Raw genomic sequence first — 17,030 nt, 5'->3', positions numbered from 1 at the left:
GTATTTTCAATTTTAAAAAGTATGAATATTTTGGGAAAAAAAAGTTTCATATGTTTTGTTAAATCAAAGTTGTATACTTTATCAAATACATGAAAACAATGGAATTGTGACAATAAACTAGTAATTGAAGATGTAATGTGTTGTTAGAGGACCTGCGTAATGTTCATTTCTACTGTCGGCTTGCTGTCTCAAAACAAGTGAAAGATTTTTCTTTATAAACATCGAAAAACTATAGTTTTAGTGTTAGTTTAGCTCGTTTTGACTTAGTGTCATGTCACGTCAACATCACAATAGCCTCACTATCATTCCACTGTTGTGGAAACGTTTTGTTCACCAGCATCTTTTTTCCGGCAGCCGCCCCACAGGCACCTGCAGAACGGCGTGATCCGGGGCTACCAGGTGGGCTACAGGGAGTACAGCCCTGGGGGAAACCACCAGTTTACCATCATCAGCGTGGACACAACAGGGGACACCACAGAGAACATCGTCCTGGACAACCTGAAGAAGTTCACTCAGTACAGCGTGGTCGTTCAAGCTGCTAACAGAGCCGGCACCGGACCGTCCTCGCAGCAGGTGGTCACCAAAACCCTGGAGGACGGTAAGCAGGACGTATCTATGATGAAGATACTATACATGCTTCCGATGTTTCATCTTAATCACGGTTTTTTTTCTGTGTGTTGGTTTGAGCTTTCACCTCCTCAACCCAAATTTCACTGGGCCAGAGGCAAACGCTACTGTGAAGCCTTTCATTTATTGTGAAATGCTGCCACCAAGTGGACACCTTGAGAACACATAGAACGTTTCCCGAGACATTTTATTATTGATTAGATCCTACAAAGGAGTAAAACAAACATACAAAAAACACAACAAAGACGCATATGTTTCTGAAAAAATACCACATTTTCAAGATATAACATTTTTTCGATTTTTTTAAGATTAAAACTACTAGTATTTTGAAAAACGGGTGGTATTTAAAATATTTTATTTTTCAGCCCCAAAAAAGTAGTATATTTTTGAGAAAATGGTTATATATTTCCGAGGAAAAAAGTTTCTTATTTTGAGGAAAATATTGTATTTTTTAGGGGATAAAAGTTGGTGATCATTTTCCATTTATTGTCAAGAAAATAGTTTCCTTTTGAGAAAGAAGTTGTATATTTTAAAGAAAATTATATTTTTTCAAGAAAAAAGTGGAAATCTTTTGACAATAACGTTCTATTTGTATTATTATTACTATTATTCATTTTTGTATTTTTTATCTTTCATGAATAACAAAAAGTTGCTCTTATAGATAAACGGAGTGGAAACGCATATGTTAAGAATATCAGTATTAGACCGATATAGCAGACTATTGTGACATTATTCAAATGAAAGCATTTTCCAAGTAATTCTCTAAAACATACAGGTTTTTTTCTACATGCATTTGGAGTTATTTTTGCATTTGTTGAATTGTTTTGATGCGGTTCTCAGTGCGGTGATGACTGAGTGCCGTAAATGCCAGAGCAACAATTACCAACTAATGCGTCTCAACCGAAGTTTGTTTTCTTTTGCCATGGAAGCGTATGTTTATCCTCATGCTTTAGTTTTATTCAGTCGTATTATCTCTCTGTGTGTCTTCAGTCCCTTCGCGGCCTCCTGAGAATGTGCTGGCGGTGGCCAAGTCTCCAGAGGTGATGTCCCTGTCCTGGATCCCGCTGCCCAGAGAGGCTTTGAATGGTAACCTGCAGGGCTACAGAGTCATCTACTGGGCCAACCTGCCTGATGGAGGTATTAACATATAGGATACTCATATTATGCACAAATCAATGCCGGGTAATCGCTGTAGAGAACTACATTGTAGCATGTTCTGTGTAAATTGTCCGCTAGATGGCAGTGTTGGAGGATTTTACTGCCTTGTCCTGTGACATTCAGTACCTTGCTTGGCACAGCATTGGATTTAGTCTTAATTATGATAGCAATAGAAGCGAACATTTATCCTATCAGTGCTTGTATATTGCAATGCATGTCCCCTTGTGTGTCAGAACTGGGAGAAATCCGTAACGTCACCACCAGTCAGCCATCCCTTGAGCTGGATGGTCTGGAGAAGTACACCAACTACAGCATCCAGGTGTTGGCCTTTACCAACGCTGGAGACGGCGTCCGCAGTGAACAGATCTACGTGCGCACCAAGGAAGATGGTACGGAAACCTTCTTTCAACATATTTCATATTTCAACACATTCCAAAAATAATACATCATTTTTCACATATAATTTTTTATATATATTTTTCACGGAAGTCGTCTATTTTCAAGATTTCACGATAATTTTTTCAATAAATTTTCAACATTTTCAAGAAAATAATTGTTACAATTTAAAGAAAGAAAATGTAGGTTTTCAAAAAAAAAACGTTTCCTTAAAAAGTTTTTAATATGTCTGTTGTCAAGAAAATGTCCTAATTTTTAATACTTGCATATTTTTTACAAAAAAACCCAGTGTATTCTTCCCCAACAAATTTCACCTCAAGAATCCAAATCATGTTTTTTAATTTGTATGTGTACGAGAAAAAAGAAGTTAAAATCTACAAAAAATTCTAATTAAAAAAAACTTCAAATGAAGGTAGGATATTTGTTGGATTACAATTTATTATTTGGATTTTTTTTTTTTAACTTTATCAGTTCTAAATTTAACTGGATTCCCCCCCCCCCTCCATTTCAAGTTCCCGGCCCCCCTGCAGGAGTGAAGGCGGCAGCCTCCAGCAGCTCCGTGGTGTTCGTGTCCTGGCTGCCTCCCCTCAAGCTCAATGGAATCATCAGGAAATACATTGTCTTCTGCTCAAACCTGCATCCGATGGTAATAGTGTTTGTGTGCCACAGGATCCTCACCCCAATGTGCTTCTTCTTATTTCCAGACGACAAATGGCAATAAAGTGTGTTAGTTGTGGTTCTATTCAGCAGTGGCACAGTGATACAGTATTCTTTTCTCCCTCTCTGTTTTACAGGTGATGAGTGAGTTTGAGGCCTCCCCTGACGTGTACTTCTACAGGATCCCAAACCTGGCTCGCAACAGGCAGTACAGCATTTGGGTGGCGGCCGTGACCGCCGCTGGTCACGGCAACAACAGTGAAAAGATCACGGTGGAGCCGCTGGCTAAAGGTACGACAATCAGATGTACTTCACACTCTTTCATGTTCCTTTGCATGTTCTTTGTGTATTTCCATTCTCAACACCTCTGTGTGCCGTGTTGTGTAGCTCCAGCCAAGATTCTAACCTTCAACGGCACGGTGACTACCCCTTGGATGAAAGACATTGTCTTACCCTGCAAAGCCGTAGGAGACCCTCCTCCCACCATCAAGTGGCTCAAGGGAAAGTAAGTCACACGTTGGTTGATTGAAATAGAAAGCGGTGCTACATTCACTGGGCCTAAGAGTGGGTGGCGGCCGCCCCTTCACGTCACCTCTCCCCTCTATCTCACCTCCCTACTTCCCCACCTCTCGACCACACGCTGTTCCTGATAGAGTACCTTTAGTGGGGGTGGCCTCTGTCTCACCCGTGTGGGATGTGGAGGTGGTTCGTTGGCAAGTCGTTGGTTGGGCCTGGGTGTCTTCCCGCTGTAGGCCTGCCTTGGCTTGCCAGTCGGGTTGGCGTCCCATCCTTGGGTCTCTGAGGTGGGTGGTATCCTTTGGTCCCCTAAAGCTCCCTAAATTGGGAGTTTTTGGTGTCTTGGTTGACACGACTCTGCAGGATTGTATGGACATCGGGGCTTGTGCCTCTGGATTGGCAGATCGGGGTGGTGGTCCCCCTTTTTAAGAAGGGCGAGTAGGGAGTATGTTCCAACTATTGTGGGATCACACTCTCCAGCCTATCTGGTAAGGTTTATTCAAGGGTTCTAGAGAGGAGGAACCGCCGGATAGTTGAATCTCGGATTCTGTAGGAACAGTGTGTTTTTTGTCTTGGTTGTGGAACTGTGGACCAACTCTACATGCCTTGAGGGTGCATAAAAGTTTGCCCAATCAGTCCACACGTGTGTTGTGGAGATGGAGAAGGCATTTGACCGTGTTCCTTGAGGAATTCTGTGTGGAGTACTCCGGGAGTATGGGGTACCGGAACACCTAATTGAGTCAGTTCGCTCTCTGTAATACCGGTGTCAGAGCTTCTCCGCAAATTTGCTGGCAATAAGTCAGACTCGTTTCCAGTGAGGGTTGGACTCCGCCAGGGCTGACCTTTGTCACTGATTCTGTTCATTACTTTTATGGACAGAATTTGTTGGCACAGCCAGGGTGTTGAGGGAATCCGGTTAGTGGCTGCAGGATAGGGTCTCTGCTTTTTGCAGATGACGTGTTCTTGCTGGCTTCATTGTTGCAGTGATCTTCAACTCTCACTGGATCGATGTGAGGCAGCTGGGATGAGAATCAGCACCTCCAAGTCCGAGTCCATGGTTCTCGCCTGGAAAAGGGTGGAGTGCCAGCTCCAGGCTGTGGTCTGCCCCAAGTGAATGAGTTGAAGTACCTCGGGGTCTTATTCACAAGTGAGAAAAGGATGGAATGCGACATTGACAGGTGGATCGGTGTGGCATCTGCAGTGATGTAGACCCTGCATCGGTCCGTTCTGGTGAAGAGGGAGCTGATTTACCGGTCGATCTACGTTCCTACCCTGACCTATGGTCTTGAGCTTTGGGTAGTGACCGAAAGGACAAGATTGTGGGTACAAGCAGCCGAAATGAGTTTTCTCCATAGGCTGGCTGTGCTCTCCCTTACAGATTAGGTGAGAAGCACTGTCATCCAAAAGAAACTCGGAGCAGAACCATTGCTCCACCGCATTTAGAGGAGCCAGATCAGGTGGCACGGGCATGTGGTCAGGATGCCTCTCGAACGCCTGCCAGGAGAGGTGTTCAGGGTGCGTCTGATCAGTAGGAGGCATCATGGAAGACCCAGGACACGTTGAAGAGACTATGTCTCTCAACTGGCCTGGGATCGCTTTGGGATCTGCCAAGAGGAGCTGGATGAAGTAGCCAGGGAGATAATGATAATCATAATAATAATAATATAAGTGTTTCTTATACCGCACTTCCATCTGCTGGATTTAGTGAGGGTATTGGTATTGGTCATTGCGTCTTGCAATATTAAACTTGCACAGTTCTGGATGATAATCTGTGTGGTAATCATTATCCATTCTATTTTGTACATTTTGTATTTTGTACATTTTGTCTTGTTACAGTACCGATGGGACTCCTACTCCTGTCCTGGTCGATGGTCGACGAAGTGTCCACAGCAATGGCAGCTTCATCATCCGCACTGTGAAAGCCGAGGACTCTGGCAACTACAGCTGTGTGGCTAGCAACAACTGGGGCTCGGATGAGATCACTCTTAACCTGCAGGTTCAAGGTAGAGTCACCATGGATGTGTCACAGAAAATGTTTCAAAGTCGCCACCCTGTCAAGTTCTCCATGCTCTGACGTTTCCTGATCCTCACATCCTCAGTGCCTCCTGATCAGCCTCGCCTCACAGTGACCAAGACCACCACCACATCCATCACGTTGTCATGGATACCAGGCGACAACGGAGGGAGCTCTATCAGAGGTGACATTAAAAAAACAAAATTAGTTTGCACTTTACAATAAGGGTACCAATAAATTGGTAATGAATGTGTTTCTTAACAAATCATGTTTGGCAGCTTACCTCTATCCTTAGTTTTAATATTAGTAGATCGTTTGTGTGTGGTCTACAAAGGAAAATCGTCATGGTGCTTGCTGATTAATGTCGCGTCAAAAAACATTGGCATTAGCGGCTGCGGCTATAGGCAGCCTATTGATGTAGGGTGTTCTGTTAGATGTCAGTCGCTGTAATTGAAGTATCATGAAGTCAGCCTCCAAACTAAACAGTAAATAGAACGTGATACGCTATCATTGTGTCCTCTCCAGGCTACATCCTGCAGTACTCAGAGGACAATAGTGAGCAGTGGGGCAGTTTCCCCATCAGCCCCAGCGAACGATCGTACCGTCTTGAAAACCTCAAGTGCGGCACCTGGTACAAATTCACCTTGACAGCCCAGAACGCGGTGGGGCCGGGGCGAATCAGTGAGATCATTGAGGCTAAAACCCACGGGAAAGGTACTGGAATGAAAGAAACTGACGGTGTCCTTTATCTAAGGTGCTGCTGCTGAACCATCTGTCTGTCTGTTCATCAGAGCCCCAGTTTGCCAAAGAGCACGAACTCTTCACCAGCATTAACTCCACTCGAGTAAGACTGAACCTGGTCGGCTGGAACAACGGCGGCTGTCCAATCACCTCCTTCATACTGGAGTACAAGGCCGTGGACTCGGCCACCTGGACCACCGCCCAGCGGCCGACATTGACCAAGACCTACATCTTGTACGATCTACAGGAGGCCACCTGGTACGACTTGCAGATGAAGGTCGTCAACAGTGCTGGCTCAGCAGAAAAAAAGGTCACCTTCGCCACTCTCAATGCGGATGGAAGTGAGTAGTAACGAAACCTTATGGTCATGAACACATTTTTGTCAACATTGCACTGCATTGTGCATTTTGCCTGTTCAAATAAAAAAACACACACTGCCGCACTGGAGCGGGGAGCTTTGGAGTGCAACATGGAGCAGAATGGAGAGTTGCCTCAGCAGAACGGACAAATTGTGGCCCTACAGTCACACAAATTTTACATTTTGGAAATGTCCGTTGGAAATAATTGTATTTTATCTGTTTAAATACGATCATTTAAATAAAATAACATAACATATATAGTAAATATTTAATATGCGTTTAACATCTACGAATAATGTCAAATATTTTTACATTTAAATTATCTTAATTTTAAAATAATAATATATTATTAGAATTTAAATTAATAATACAATCATTAAATTTAATTTAAAATTAACTATAAATTAGCAAAACCGAATGTTAGTTCTTAACAGGGAAATTAAATATACTGGAAAATTGCAAGATTTTAAATGAGGGGAATTTGTCATTTTATTTTATTACATTGACCTTTTTGTTAGATAATATTTGATTTATTTTCTGGGAATTTACAGGAATACATTTCAATAGGAATTTGTGTAAATTTAGTTTTAAATATTTTTCTAAATAATTTGTATATGGTTTACCATATTTTTTAAATATTTAATATTATATACATTATATTTAATATTCTAACAGCAATAACCTGGAAGTTTCCAAAACTGAATGTTAGTCTCTTAACAAAGAATGTATTGTTAATGCTGTGGAAAATGAAAAGACTTTTAAATGAAAGAAATATGCATAGAAATTTGTGTAATTTTAGTTTTTTTACATTTTAAAAAACACTTGTATATGTTTTTTATCATTGTTTTGTATAAGTAGAAACAGTTACGGTTATAAGTAGAAGCACTCCTTTAAAACAACCATGCAAATTCAGTTTTATTATTATTGGAGCGAGACCCTGAACTGGTCGCCAGCCAATGGCAGCGTACATATAGAGAAACAAGCATTCACACTCACATTCATACCTACGGACTATTTCGCCAATGAAGCTAACATGCATGTTTTTAGACATGCAGCAGGAAACCGGAGTAGTTTTGATGATTCTATTAGGGTGAATGCATTTAATCCACATATTAAATTTGGACTTTTGCCTGTGTCCCTTCGACCATGGCTCCTTCCAGCTGCTTTGTCAGCTGTAGAGCTAACTGACATGTTTTGCTTCCAGTGGAGTAAATTTGTATTGTACAGCTTTTATTCTCCTACGCCATTCACCCTGGCAGGACCCTTGAAGGGAGGTGATGAGAGCGACATTTATTTTTAAAACATTTTTTCTTTCATTTACTTTGAGGATGATTTTTTGGGAATTATAAGATGCCTGTCAGGATGTGAGCGTGGTTGCTTGTTTTCTGTGGGTGTCACTTTGACAGCTTGAATGTTTGAAGAAAAGCAAACACTGCAAACGCTGCAAACTTCATGCAGCTAAAGACGGTGTTTCTACTCGTAACTGCAGAAAAAGAAATAGGCTGTGTTACATGACGTGACATTACAATACAGTATGTTGCGTTGCGTTGCGTTGCGTTGCGTTGCGTTGCGTTGCGTTGCGTTGCGTTATGTTGTGTTGTGTTGTGTTGTGTTGTGTTGTGTTGTGTTGTGTTGTGCTGTGCTGTGCTGTGCTGTGCTGTGCTGTGCTGTGCTGTGCTGTGCTGTGCTGTGCTGTGTTGTATTGTGTTATGTTATGCTTTTATGTTACATTTTGTTATGTTATGTTATGATGTCATGTCATGTCATGTCATGTCATGTCATGTCATGTTATGTTATGTTACATTAACTTCTGTTTTTTTGTGTTACCTTATTATCTTCTGATGTTATATTATGTTATATTCATGTTACATTTTGTTATGTCATGTTACTTGTGTTACTTGACATGATCTTATCTTATGTTATTATGTTGTCTTATTATGTTATGTTATGTTATGCATATGTTGCCGATGTTACATTCTTTTATGTTATATTTTGTTCTGTTACCTTACATTATGTTGATTTGCGTTGTGTTATGTGAGTGTTACAGAGAACCTGAAGAACCAAAAGGCCTACAGAAAGACGACCCATTCCGCATAACAGCTATTTTCATACATGTTTGATGGCAACTAATATCTTTTTCAATGCGTGCCTCATTGAATTGATTTTTTCCAAGGTACTATTCCTCCTCTGCTAAAAACCGGCGACCCCATCTCAGACAATATGTCAGGCAGCGGAGGTTTGAAGATGGTGGTGACCATCACATCCATCCTCGTGGTGGCTGTGCTGGTGTTTATCATGCTTATGGTGCTAAAGAGGAGACGCAGGGAGCAGAGGCTCAAAAGACTCAGAGGTTGGTTAACCAGTATTTTTATTTCAATATCAAAACAACTTTTTAATGAAATAGCTTAAACCAGGGGTGTCCAATTGCTAACAGCTTTGTTTGCCCTTGTTGCTGACTTTACAGATGCCAAAAGCCTGGCAGAAATGCTCATGAGGTTGGTACTTTTCATCTTAATCCATGAGTTATACAATGCAGCAGTAGAAATACCGTAATCCTTTTCTCTTCTCAGTAAGAACACTCGAACGCCAGAAAATGTGAACAAGCAGCAACAGACCCTAAGAATGCACATCGATATTCCCAGAGCGCAACTGCTCATTGAGGAGAGGGACACCATGGAGACCATCGGTAAGATGTCATCATCATGAGAAAGTTGTGTTGTGTTTTCACTCTTAACCCTTGGATCCTCCAGATGATCGGTCTACAGTGCTGCTGACAGATAACGACTTTGGTGACACAAACAAGCAGAAGTCGTCCACAGTAACTCATACAGTCCACTACCAGTCTCTCTCCCAAGCCACAGGGCCACTGGTGGATGTGTCCGATGCCAGGCCCGGAACCAGTGAGTCCCACCATTGTTAGTGCTCTTTTTATTACTTCTTTCAATAATATTCTCACCATATGTTGTGTATACTGATTGGGTGTGTGTTTCATGGACGAACCTTTGTGGGTCAGTGGAGAGTGCTCTCATTGAATCGAAGTACCTGACGTTTTGTTTCTGCTCCACTGAAGCAGAACTGATGAAGAGTAGTGGTCTTTCTACTGCTTCTTGACGTGGTCTCAGCTGATTCAAACGTTGCTGCATTTGCTCAACTGGCTCTAGTGCCGCCGCCTGTGTGTAAAACCTGTGAAATGGTGGACGTGATACTGCCTCTGACCCGCCCCGAGTTAGATGAGCTCGCCCTGTGTATACTCCCACCACGTCTTTGTCAATGAAAAAAAAAGGCTTGGTACACATCTTCAAATGATGCCTGGAGCTCTGAACAAGTGCAGTTACGGTGTACATGTAAAAAATCATTAGCAGGAAAGCTACAGACACTTGTGTCGTGTTCCCAGTAGGGCTTCATAAAAGCACTTTTTAACGGTCTACATCTAGCACCAAAGCGACCCCTGAGACCTATGTAGCCAATGTTGGGGCCTGTCAGTCAATATGGAATGAATGAATTCGTCACCTCTCTCTCTCTCTCCACCACAAGACCCCACTGCCAGACGCACTGCCAAAGCCGGTCCTGCCGCCGCACGAAGCCGTTACGCCAGCCAGTGGACTCTTAATAGGCCACACCCCACCAGCTCCTCCCACACACTGACCACTGACTGGAGGCTCCCCACACCACGCGCCACTGGATCTGTGGACAAGGAGAGCGACAGCTACAGTGTCAGCCCCTCACAGGACACAGGTCGAGTACCAGTAATACTAGTAGACAGTGTGCTGCCATTGTTATGGGTTGTAATCACCCCCCCCCCCCCCCCCCCCCCCCCACCCGTTATTAAGGGTGCATTAGAGAAATAAAAAGAAAGACTTGAAATAATCCACAAATTCAAAGGCCATGGTAAGCTTGGGTCACACGTATGCATGCTCTCACCCTCAGATCGAGCGCGAAGCAGCATGGTGTCTACCGAGAGCGCCTCCTCCACCTACGAGGAGCTGGCCAGGGCCTACGAGCACGCCAAGATGGAGGAGCAGCTCCGCCACGCCAAGTTCACCATCACAGAGTGTTTCATCTCGGACACGTCGTCGGAGCAGATGACGGCGGGGACCAACGATTACACCGACAGCCTGACCTCCAGCACGCCGTCCGAGTCGGGCATTTGCCGCTTCACCGCCTCACCACCTAAACCTCAGGATGTCAGCCGGGTTATGAACATGGCTGTGCCTAAGGCGCACAGACCCGGTGAGGATGTTTTTTTTTCACACGATCATTTACACGCCCCCTGTGGGTTGTGCTCAAAATGCTTTGGGAGATGTTCGGACCGGCTTTTTAGCAGGGCGAAGTCCACCCACATTCTTTTATTCTGCTAGCTGTGAAATCATGCCGAGAGTCTCAAGGAAGGCTTACAACCGGATATGAAAAGGAGTAAATAAAACCAATTGCAATGCCAGCGCTGGAGAGAATCGGTCAGCCCGCCAACCAAAGCTATAGGCAAGGCAAGACTATAGACTACGATAAACTCTTCCTCATCTGCCTCCTGTGGAGGCGCTCTCATTGATCAGGAAAGTTCCCGTTAAGTGTTTATTGGTCTGATCTGGTTTCAACCAATCCTTGGCTAGTGGGCTGAGCACCTCAGCCAGGAGACAGAAAGCATGACTCATAATATGATAACGGTTTCATTTATTTTGAACATGCACAAGAGTTACATTGGAATACATCACACAGTACAATTCACAGTTCTACAGCAAAGCTTATTTAATCCTAGCCCCCGTCTGTTTCACATCAATTTATTCCATTTCTGTATATCACATGTACACTTTGCTAATTTAAAACACATCAAAAAATGATATACTAATATAACAATGTGGTAAAATAGGAGTCAAGGTTCTTGTCACCGTAAATAATTTATATCAGAGTCATAATAAACAATAATACAGATAAAATTATAATAAATTAATAACTGATGAATAACTGATGCTGATTAATTAAAAAGAACAGGGTGACTTTTGTTCCAAGTGAAAGGTCTTCTAATTGTTTTAGCTATATCTATCATATTGTTATCGTAAAAGTGACATGCTGGCATAAATGTAATTTTAAACAGTCATTATCTGACTTATGGATAAACAGTCGCTTTGCCCCTGCAAAGACATTTTGCATGATGGTGGTCATGTTTTGTGCTCAGACTTTACAGACACGTTCTTATGCAGGCATCCAAGTAGGGGTGCACATGTTCACCCCTTTGTGTTCAGCGATTCAGAAGTAGAAGAGTTACACCCTGCAGTGTCCTCATTTTTTCACATGATGATGAATCTAGTACCCCTCGTGGGACATTCATCATTGTTCCAGGCGTTAATAGAGATATGCAGGACCTGAGATGTGTGAATCCAGTAATCCATTCAAGGTCGCTGAGGAGACTGTAGCGTGTTCTTTCATGAGTGTACATGTAATTGGTACCTGCACAGCAAGAACTGCAAAAATGCTAACCAGTACAGACAAAATATCTACCTTCTTTTTTATTGTTTTTTGCTTGATCGATTATTATGACGTTGGCTAGGTAAAGATTGCTATTAGATTAGGACAATAGTAACGTGGATCACAATTCCCAGAGCCCTGCGGTGAACCCGTGTCACAATGTGACTTTAATGAGATTTTGCCGCTCTCGGTGTAGTCGATTTTAAGCAGAAGCAATGCTAAAAATGGAGACGGAAAAAGATGTCAGAACCCCCCAACCATGCTCGGAGCAGCATGCGGTGTACTCAGCAGGAAAGATGGAGGATGAACATTATTTTGTACAAGTAAGGGGAGCCGTATCGGCAGCAGCAAGGTCTCCTCTGTGTCATCATTGGCACAATTTGGCCCAAAGACTTCGGTAGAAGAGAGATTGTGTTTATTTGAGGACATTTTTCAACATCTGTAGTTAATTTACACTTTCCGAATGACTCGTATATTATATTTAAATTTGAATAAATGAGGTCAAAGACATTGGAATGGGGGCTAATTTGCCTTCATAATGTATCAGTAGGCCATGAATAAAAATCTTTCCTCGTCCATCAGAGTACACCGTGCAGCCTTTTAGGGCAGCCACTCTTTGAAGTCTAATGGGCCGTCTTCCAGAGCTGAGGTGAACACTTTCTTCACCTTCCCAAGCAACCGGCTCAGCACTTTTGAACCACCTGTAAAATCTTGGAGCGCTGCCTGGAGCGGAGAGGTTTAAAAACACATACACACACAAACAGACGGATCGGGTCGAAGAGTCATGTACTTTACACCTGAAGTGCCAGACCGTGTAAATCCATCTTCAACAAGCAAAGTTCAAGCGTACTGAATGTTATTTGAAACTGTTTAATAGGAAAAAATGTATCTCTGAATTGTTTTATTGGAAAAACATTAAATGTGCAATGGTGCAGTGCAGTGTCAGCTCCGTGGTCACTGTCCCACTCGGCCCCTATGCAAGTTGACTGTAACAGTACCCTTCATTCATATTCTCACCATAAAGTACAAGGTTGAGGAATGTCCATCCAACCCATTTTCTACATCACTTGTCCTCATTAGGGTCACGGCGAGCTGGAGCCTATCCCAGCTGACTTTGGTTATTTTCAAACACAAATGGATCATTTAGCCATCATATGAAAGAATGATCGCAAAAAACTGTATATCTGAAAAGCACTTGTCAAGGCGTGCAATATGACACACAACACGATGGGGTTTGTTAGAAATTCATTTTTCACCTTCTTAGTCATCTTTGACCTTGATGTACTGTACGTCCACCGAGTTATCCCAAAATATGGAAAATGTATATTTGTATTTTTTTTATTTACATTTGATCTCTAACTTTACCTCATCACTTTAACGTATGAAAAGCCGATTAGATGTAGATGGATTATGATAGATATACATTTAAAAATGTTCTATAAAAACGAGTCTATGTATTAAAACTGTTGAAATATTTGCAGCTATGTAAAGATCTCATCATGACCTTTCCTATGACACATGACGTGATGGTGTGTTTTATGGTGTTTTATGGTCAACTTTGACCTTAGGTGCTACTGACCTCCTATTTGTTCACCATTTTAGGAGATGGTTGGCTTGAATGATGAGTAGTTGATTTGAATTTAATCATCTGTGTCCTGTCCTGTGATAACAGGTGATTGGTCCAGGGTGTACCTTTACCTTTCCTACTAAGTAAGCTGGGATAGGCTCCACCTTAACAGGATGAAAGCAGAACATTACTGAATGAATGAATGAATGAATGAATGAATGAATGAATGTATGGTATGCATGGCTGTCTGATCTGTTGGTCTTTTTTATGGTCTATCAGGAGGAGAGCTGGTTCACCTGCCGCCTTACCTCCGCATGGACTTCCTTTTGAATCGCGGCGTGCCCCGAGGTGGAGGGGCCAGCAGCGCCGGTGCAGGTGGTGCTGGTGCTACAGGAGAAACAAGAAGTGGAGCCATGGGCCAGACCTGCTTGGAGCCCCTGAGGAGCCGCACCCTGAAGAGGCCCCCTCCGATGGAGCCCACCCCCATGGAAGTGCCCTCACCCCGGGAGGTGCAGCAGTGGCAGCCGGGAACGGCATCCACCCTCCCGCACAGGGATGTCCGGGAACGGGGAGAGGCTCGGGGTGAAGTCCGAGCGGAGGCTGCCCCGCCTTCCGGAGACCTGGCCCAAGCACAGGCTGTCAAGCTGAGCACCTCCCAGGAGTCCCTGCTAGACTCCAGAGGACACCTGAAGCAAAGCAACAACCCGTATGCCAAGTCGTACACTCTGGTATAATGCTGGCGTGCTGCTGGACCATGGATGCTTTTCCACACGTGCTTGTACATAGAGACCTTTCTGACATGGTGATGCTTTTCTCGCTTTCTTTCACTGTCCACATTTCTTTACTTCATTTCTTTCCTCTCTGTGTTGCTTTGACACTTTTCGTTCTCTCTTTGGGATTCTCTCACAGTTTGTTTTGTTTTCTACTTGACTTTTATTCTTTTATTCGAAACATACAAGGATTGCCAAAATGATTTATTTAATAATTGAGAAAGAGGTAAAAAAAACTATTGAATTTATATCAAGGACAATTATAGTCATTATTATGGTTGTTATATAAAAAACAAAAATATAAAAAAAACAAAGTGTAAAGGAGGAAGCTCTCTGAAGGCTTTCGTGGTTTATTTTCATTGTTTGATGAAACGTGAAGAGGTTTTTAGCACTATGGCGAGAGAGGAGCGTGACGCCAATGCTGGTCAATCGTGATGTTTGTCAACCTTTCCTGTCGACTGCATGGCGGGGAAGCACGAGAAAGGTTGTTTTCTTTGTCACTATAAAAAAATAATGATACAATGTGAATATATATAAAGAGATCACTTTTATTTGTGGATATTACGGGGAAAATGATTTGGTTAATAAAGTCCTTAGTCATGTTTGCACACTTCTGTTATTGAGTCCTTTGGCCTGAGCCCAACAGAACATGATCGCAGAGTAGCACAATCTGTATTTTTAGTGGTAATACACAAACTAACATTGCATGATGGATTTAAAAATAATAATATGCCTTATGAATTAGAGCACATTTTTTACACCTTTTCATTCTATGATTATTATGTTTTATACAGTTTAACTGTTCATTTTCATTCTACTTTAAATGACCTCAAATGTTCTCTTGTTCTGATTATAAATATTATATTTTGAACTGAAATTAATACAAGCGGACTAGATGCCCGAGCCACCTCAACTGGCTCCTCTCCATGTGAAGGAGCAGCGGCTCTACTCTGGGCCCCTCCTCCTCTCTCTTTAGGTGAGTCCAGCCACCCGATACCCGTTTGTATCCTCGATCTTGTAAATTGAGTCCCGACCCAAAGCTCATGACCATAGGTGAGGGTAGGAACGTAGATCGACCGGTAAATTGAGATACAGTGACCGCGTTACTGCAGACGTTGAGCCAATCCGCCTGTCAGTCATACGGTCCAGCCTGCCCTGACTCGTGACAAAGACCCCGAGATACCTAAACTCCTCCAAAGGTTCAATCTACCCTTTTCTGACGGGGGACCAATGGCTTCAGATTTGGAGGTGCTGAGTCTCATCCCAGAAACTTCACACTCAGCTGCAAACCGCCCCAGTAAACACTGAAGGTCAGCCTGATGAGGCCATCAGAACCACATCACCTGTCACCCAAACGACCATCGTTGGCAGGCAGAGGCCCCACTCCATTGTATCCTAGCGATCATCATGTGACACCACTAAAAAGCCAGCCATTCCTGTCTGGACCTCCCTTCTCCTTTAGAGGATAAATAGTTTGGATTTTGCACCAGGCTCTCAGACTAGAGCTGTCCTATCTAGTCTGACTGGTGTGTGTCCCACCTGGTCTTTGAGCGTGAACTGATGAAGCCTGCTCGGATGAGAGGCGAAACGTCTTCTAAGACTCCCTGAACCGTCCAGTTGCGATCGATTAGTTGCGATGCCCTGAGAATACAATGACCTGGATCAATGAGAAGATTCACAGGCCTACATTTGTGGATAGCAAAGGCGAGATCTTAAGGCCCCCAAATTGAACCCCCTTGACGGCTTGGCTGCGCCTAGAAATTCTGACCATAAAAGTTTTAAACAGAATCAGTGACAAAGGGCAGCCTTGGCCAGCGTTCACCGGGAACAGGCTGGACTTTCTTAATATTCCAAATCAGTTTTCAAATTTTAAATGTAATTATTTTAAAAGAGTTTTTTTACTTAGAAAAAAACTATTTCAAAAAGCTTCATTTGCTAGATTCATTTCTGAGCTGAAATCTGCAACAATCAACACTTCAATTTTCATTTCAATGCTTCAGCAGGTGGTCTCGTGGTTAGCACGTTGGCCAATACAGGAACAGCCTGGAGATCGGGAAGACCTGGGTTCCATTCTCCCCTAGGCATTTCTGTGTGGAGTTTGCATGTTCTCCCCGTGTGCGCGTGGGTTTTCTCCGGGTACTCCGGCTTCCTCCCACCTCCCTGCTAATGGCAGGAGAGGATTAGACCACAACTCCGCCCAGTCTTAGTGTAAGGAACCAATAGGAGGAGGGTGTTGGCACACCAATTTCGCCCACTCTTACTGTAGTTAAGGCCTAAGCTACCAGCACTTATTAGTTCGCTGACGAAGGTCTTCGGATGAGGAGCGAAACGTCCGACACCTTCTTCACAGAAGGGGGGGGGGGTGACCCTGCAGCCTGCTGGAGTGTATTCCAGAGTGTGTACACGTGTCACTTGCAGGTATACACCTTCTAGAACACTATGAACTATTCATGCCAGTGCCCACGCATGTACGCACACACACCCACTCCGGGGGCCCAAGATCAAGTGTACGCTGTCACGATGACCACCACTGTATACCGTAGAGAAGCAATGAATGCACGCCAACTACCGTGCACGCACGTCCTCTGTGCTTTTAGGCTCAGGCTGCCTTCAAACTGGTGTGAAATTTTCACGTTTTTGTTGAAAAAAAATTTACTTTTTTATATTTAATTTTTGTTTAAATTGCCAAAAATAGACAGGTTTTTTTTAGAGCTGACTGCGTTTCCATCCGTCTATCTGTCATATGTCGTTATCATTTATCAGTG

At 43.2% G+C, this 17,030-nt stretch overlaps 1 protein-coding gene across 2 annotated transcripts in view; it reads left to right on the top strand.

Moving 5' to 3' along the window:
- The window catches only part of LOC129190764 (cell adhesion molecule DSCAM-like), a 130,130-nt gene extending 115,246 nt beyond the window's left edge, over window positions 1-14,884 (top strand). The window contains exons 17-33 of one of the 2 annotated variants that reach the window (XM_054793278.1): window positions 355-598; window positions 1,618-1,764; window positions 2,019-2,174; window positions 2,694-2,827; window positions 2,976-3,129; window positions 3,226-3,343; window positions 5,191-5,357; window positions 5,454-5,552; window positions 5,894-6,082; window positions 6,160-6,450; window positions 8,642-8,818; window positions 8,933-8,963; window positions 9,039-9,154; window positions 9,219-9,368; window positions 10,003-10,203; window positions 10,396-10,698; window positions 13,775-14,884. In XM_054793278.1, coding sequence (XP_054649253.1) covers window positions 355-598; window positions 1,618-1,764; window positions 2,019-2,174; window positions 2,694-2,827; window positions 2,976-3,129; window positions 3,226-3,343; window positions 5,191-5,357; window positions 5,454-5,552; window positions 5,894-6,082; window positions 6,160-6,450; window positions 8,642-8,818; window positions 8,933-8,963; window positions 9,039-9,154; window positions 9,219-9,368; window positions 10,003-10,203; window positions 10,396-10,698; window positions 13,775-14,229 — 3,132 coding nt within the window. In that variant the 3' untranslated portion in view covers window positions 14,230-14,884. Of the gene's footprint in view, window positions 1-354; window positions 599-1,617; window positions 1,765-2,018; window positions 2,175-2,693; window positions 2,828-2,975; window positions 3,130-3,225; window positions 3,344-5,190; window positions 5,358-5,453; window positions 5,553-5,893; window positions 6,083-6,159; window positions 6,451-8,641; window positions 8,819-8,932; window positions 8,964-9,038; window positions 9,155-9,218; window positions 9,384-10,002; window positions 10,204-10,395; window positions 10,699-13,774 lie in introns of both variants that reach the window. The other variant, XM_054793276.1, reaches the window with a different exon arrangement.
- The last annotated feature ends 2,146 nt before the right edge of the window (window positions 14,885-17,030 follow it).

Source organism: Dunckerocampus dactyliophorus, chromosome 12 (genome assembly GCF_027744805.1).
Source record: "Dunckerocampus dactyliophorus isolate RoL2022-P2 chromosome 12, RoL_Ddac_1.1, whole genome shotgun sequence".
NCBI classification, from domain to species: domain Eukaryota; kingdom Metazoa; phylum Chordata; class Actinopteri; order Syngnathiformes; family Syngnathidae; genus Dunckerocampus; species Dunckerocampus dactyliophorus.
The sequence above is the reverse complement of the archived record's forward strand: the minus strand, read 5'-3'. Positions and strand labels throughout refer to the sequence as shown.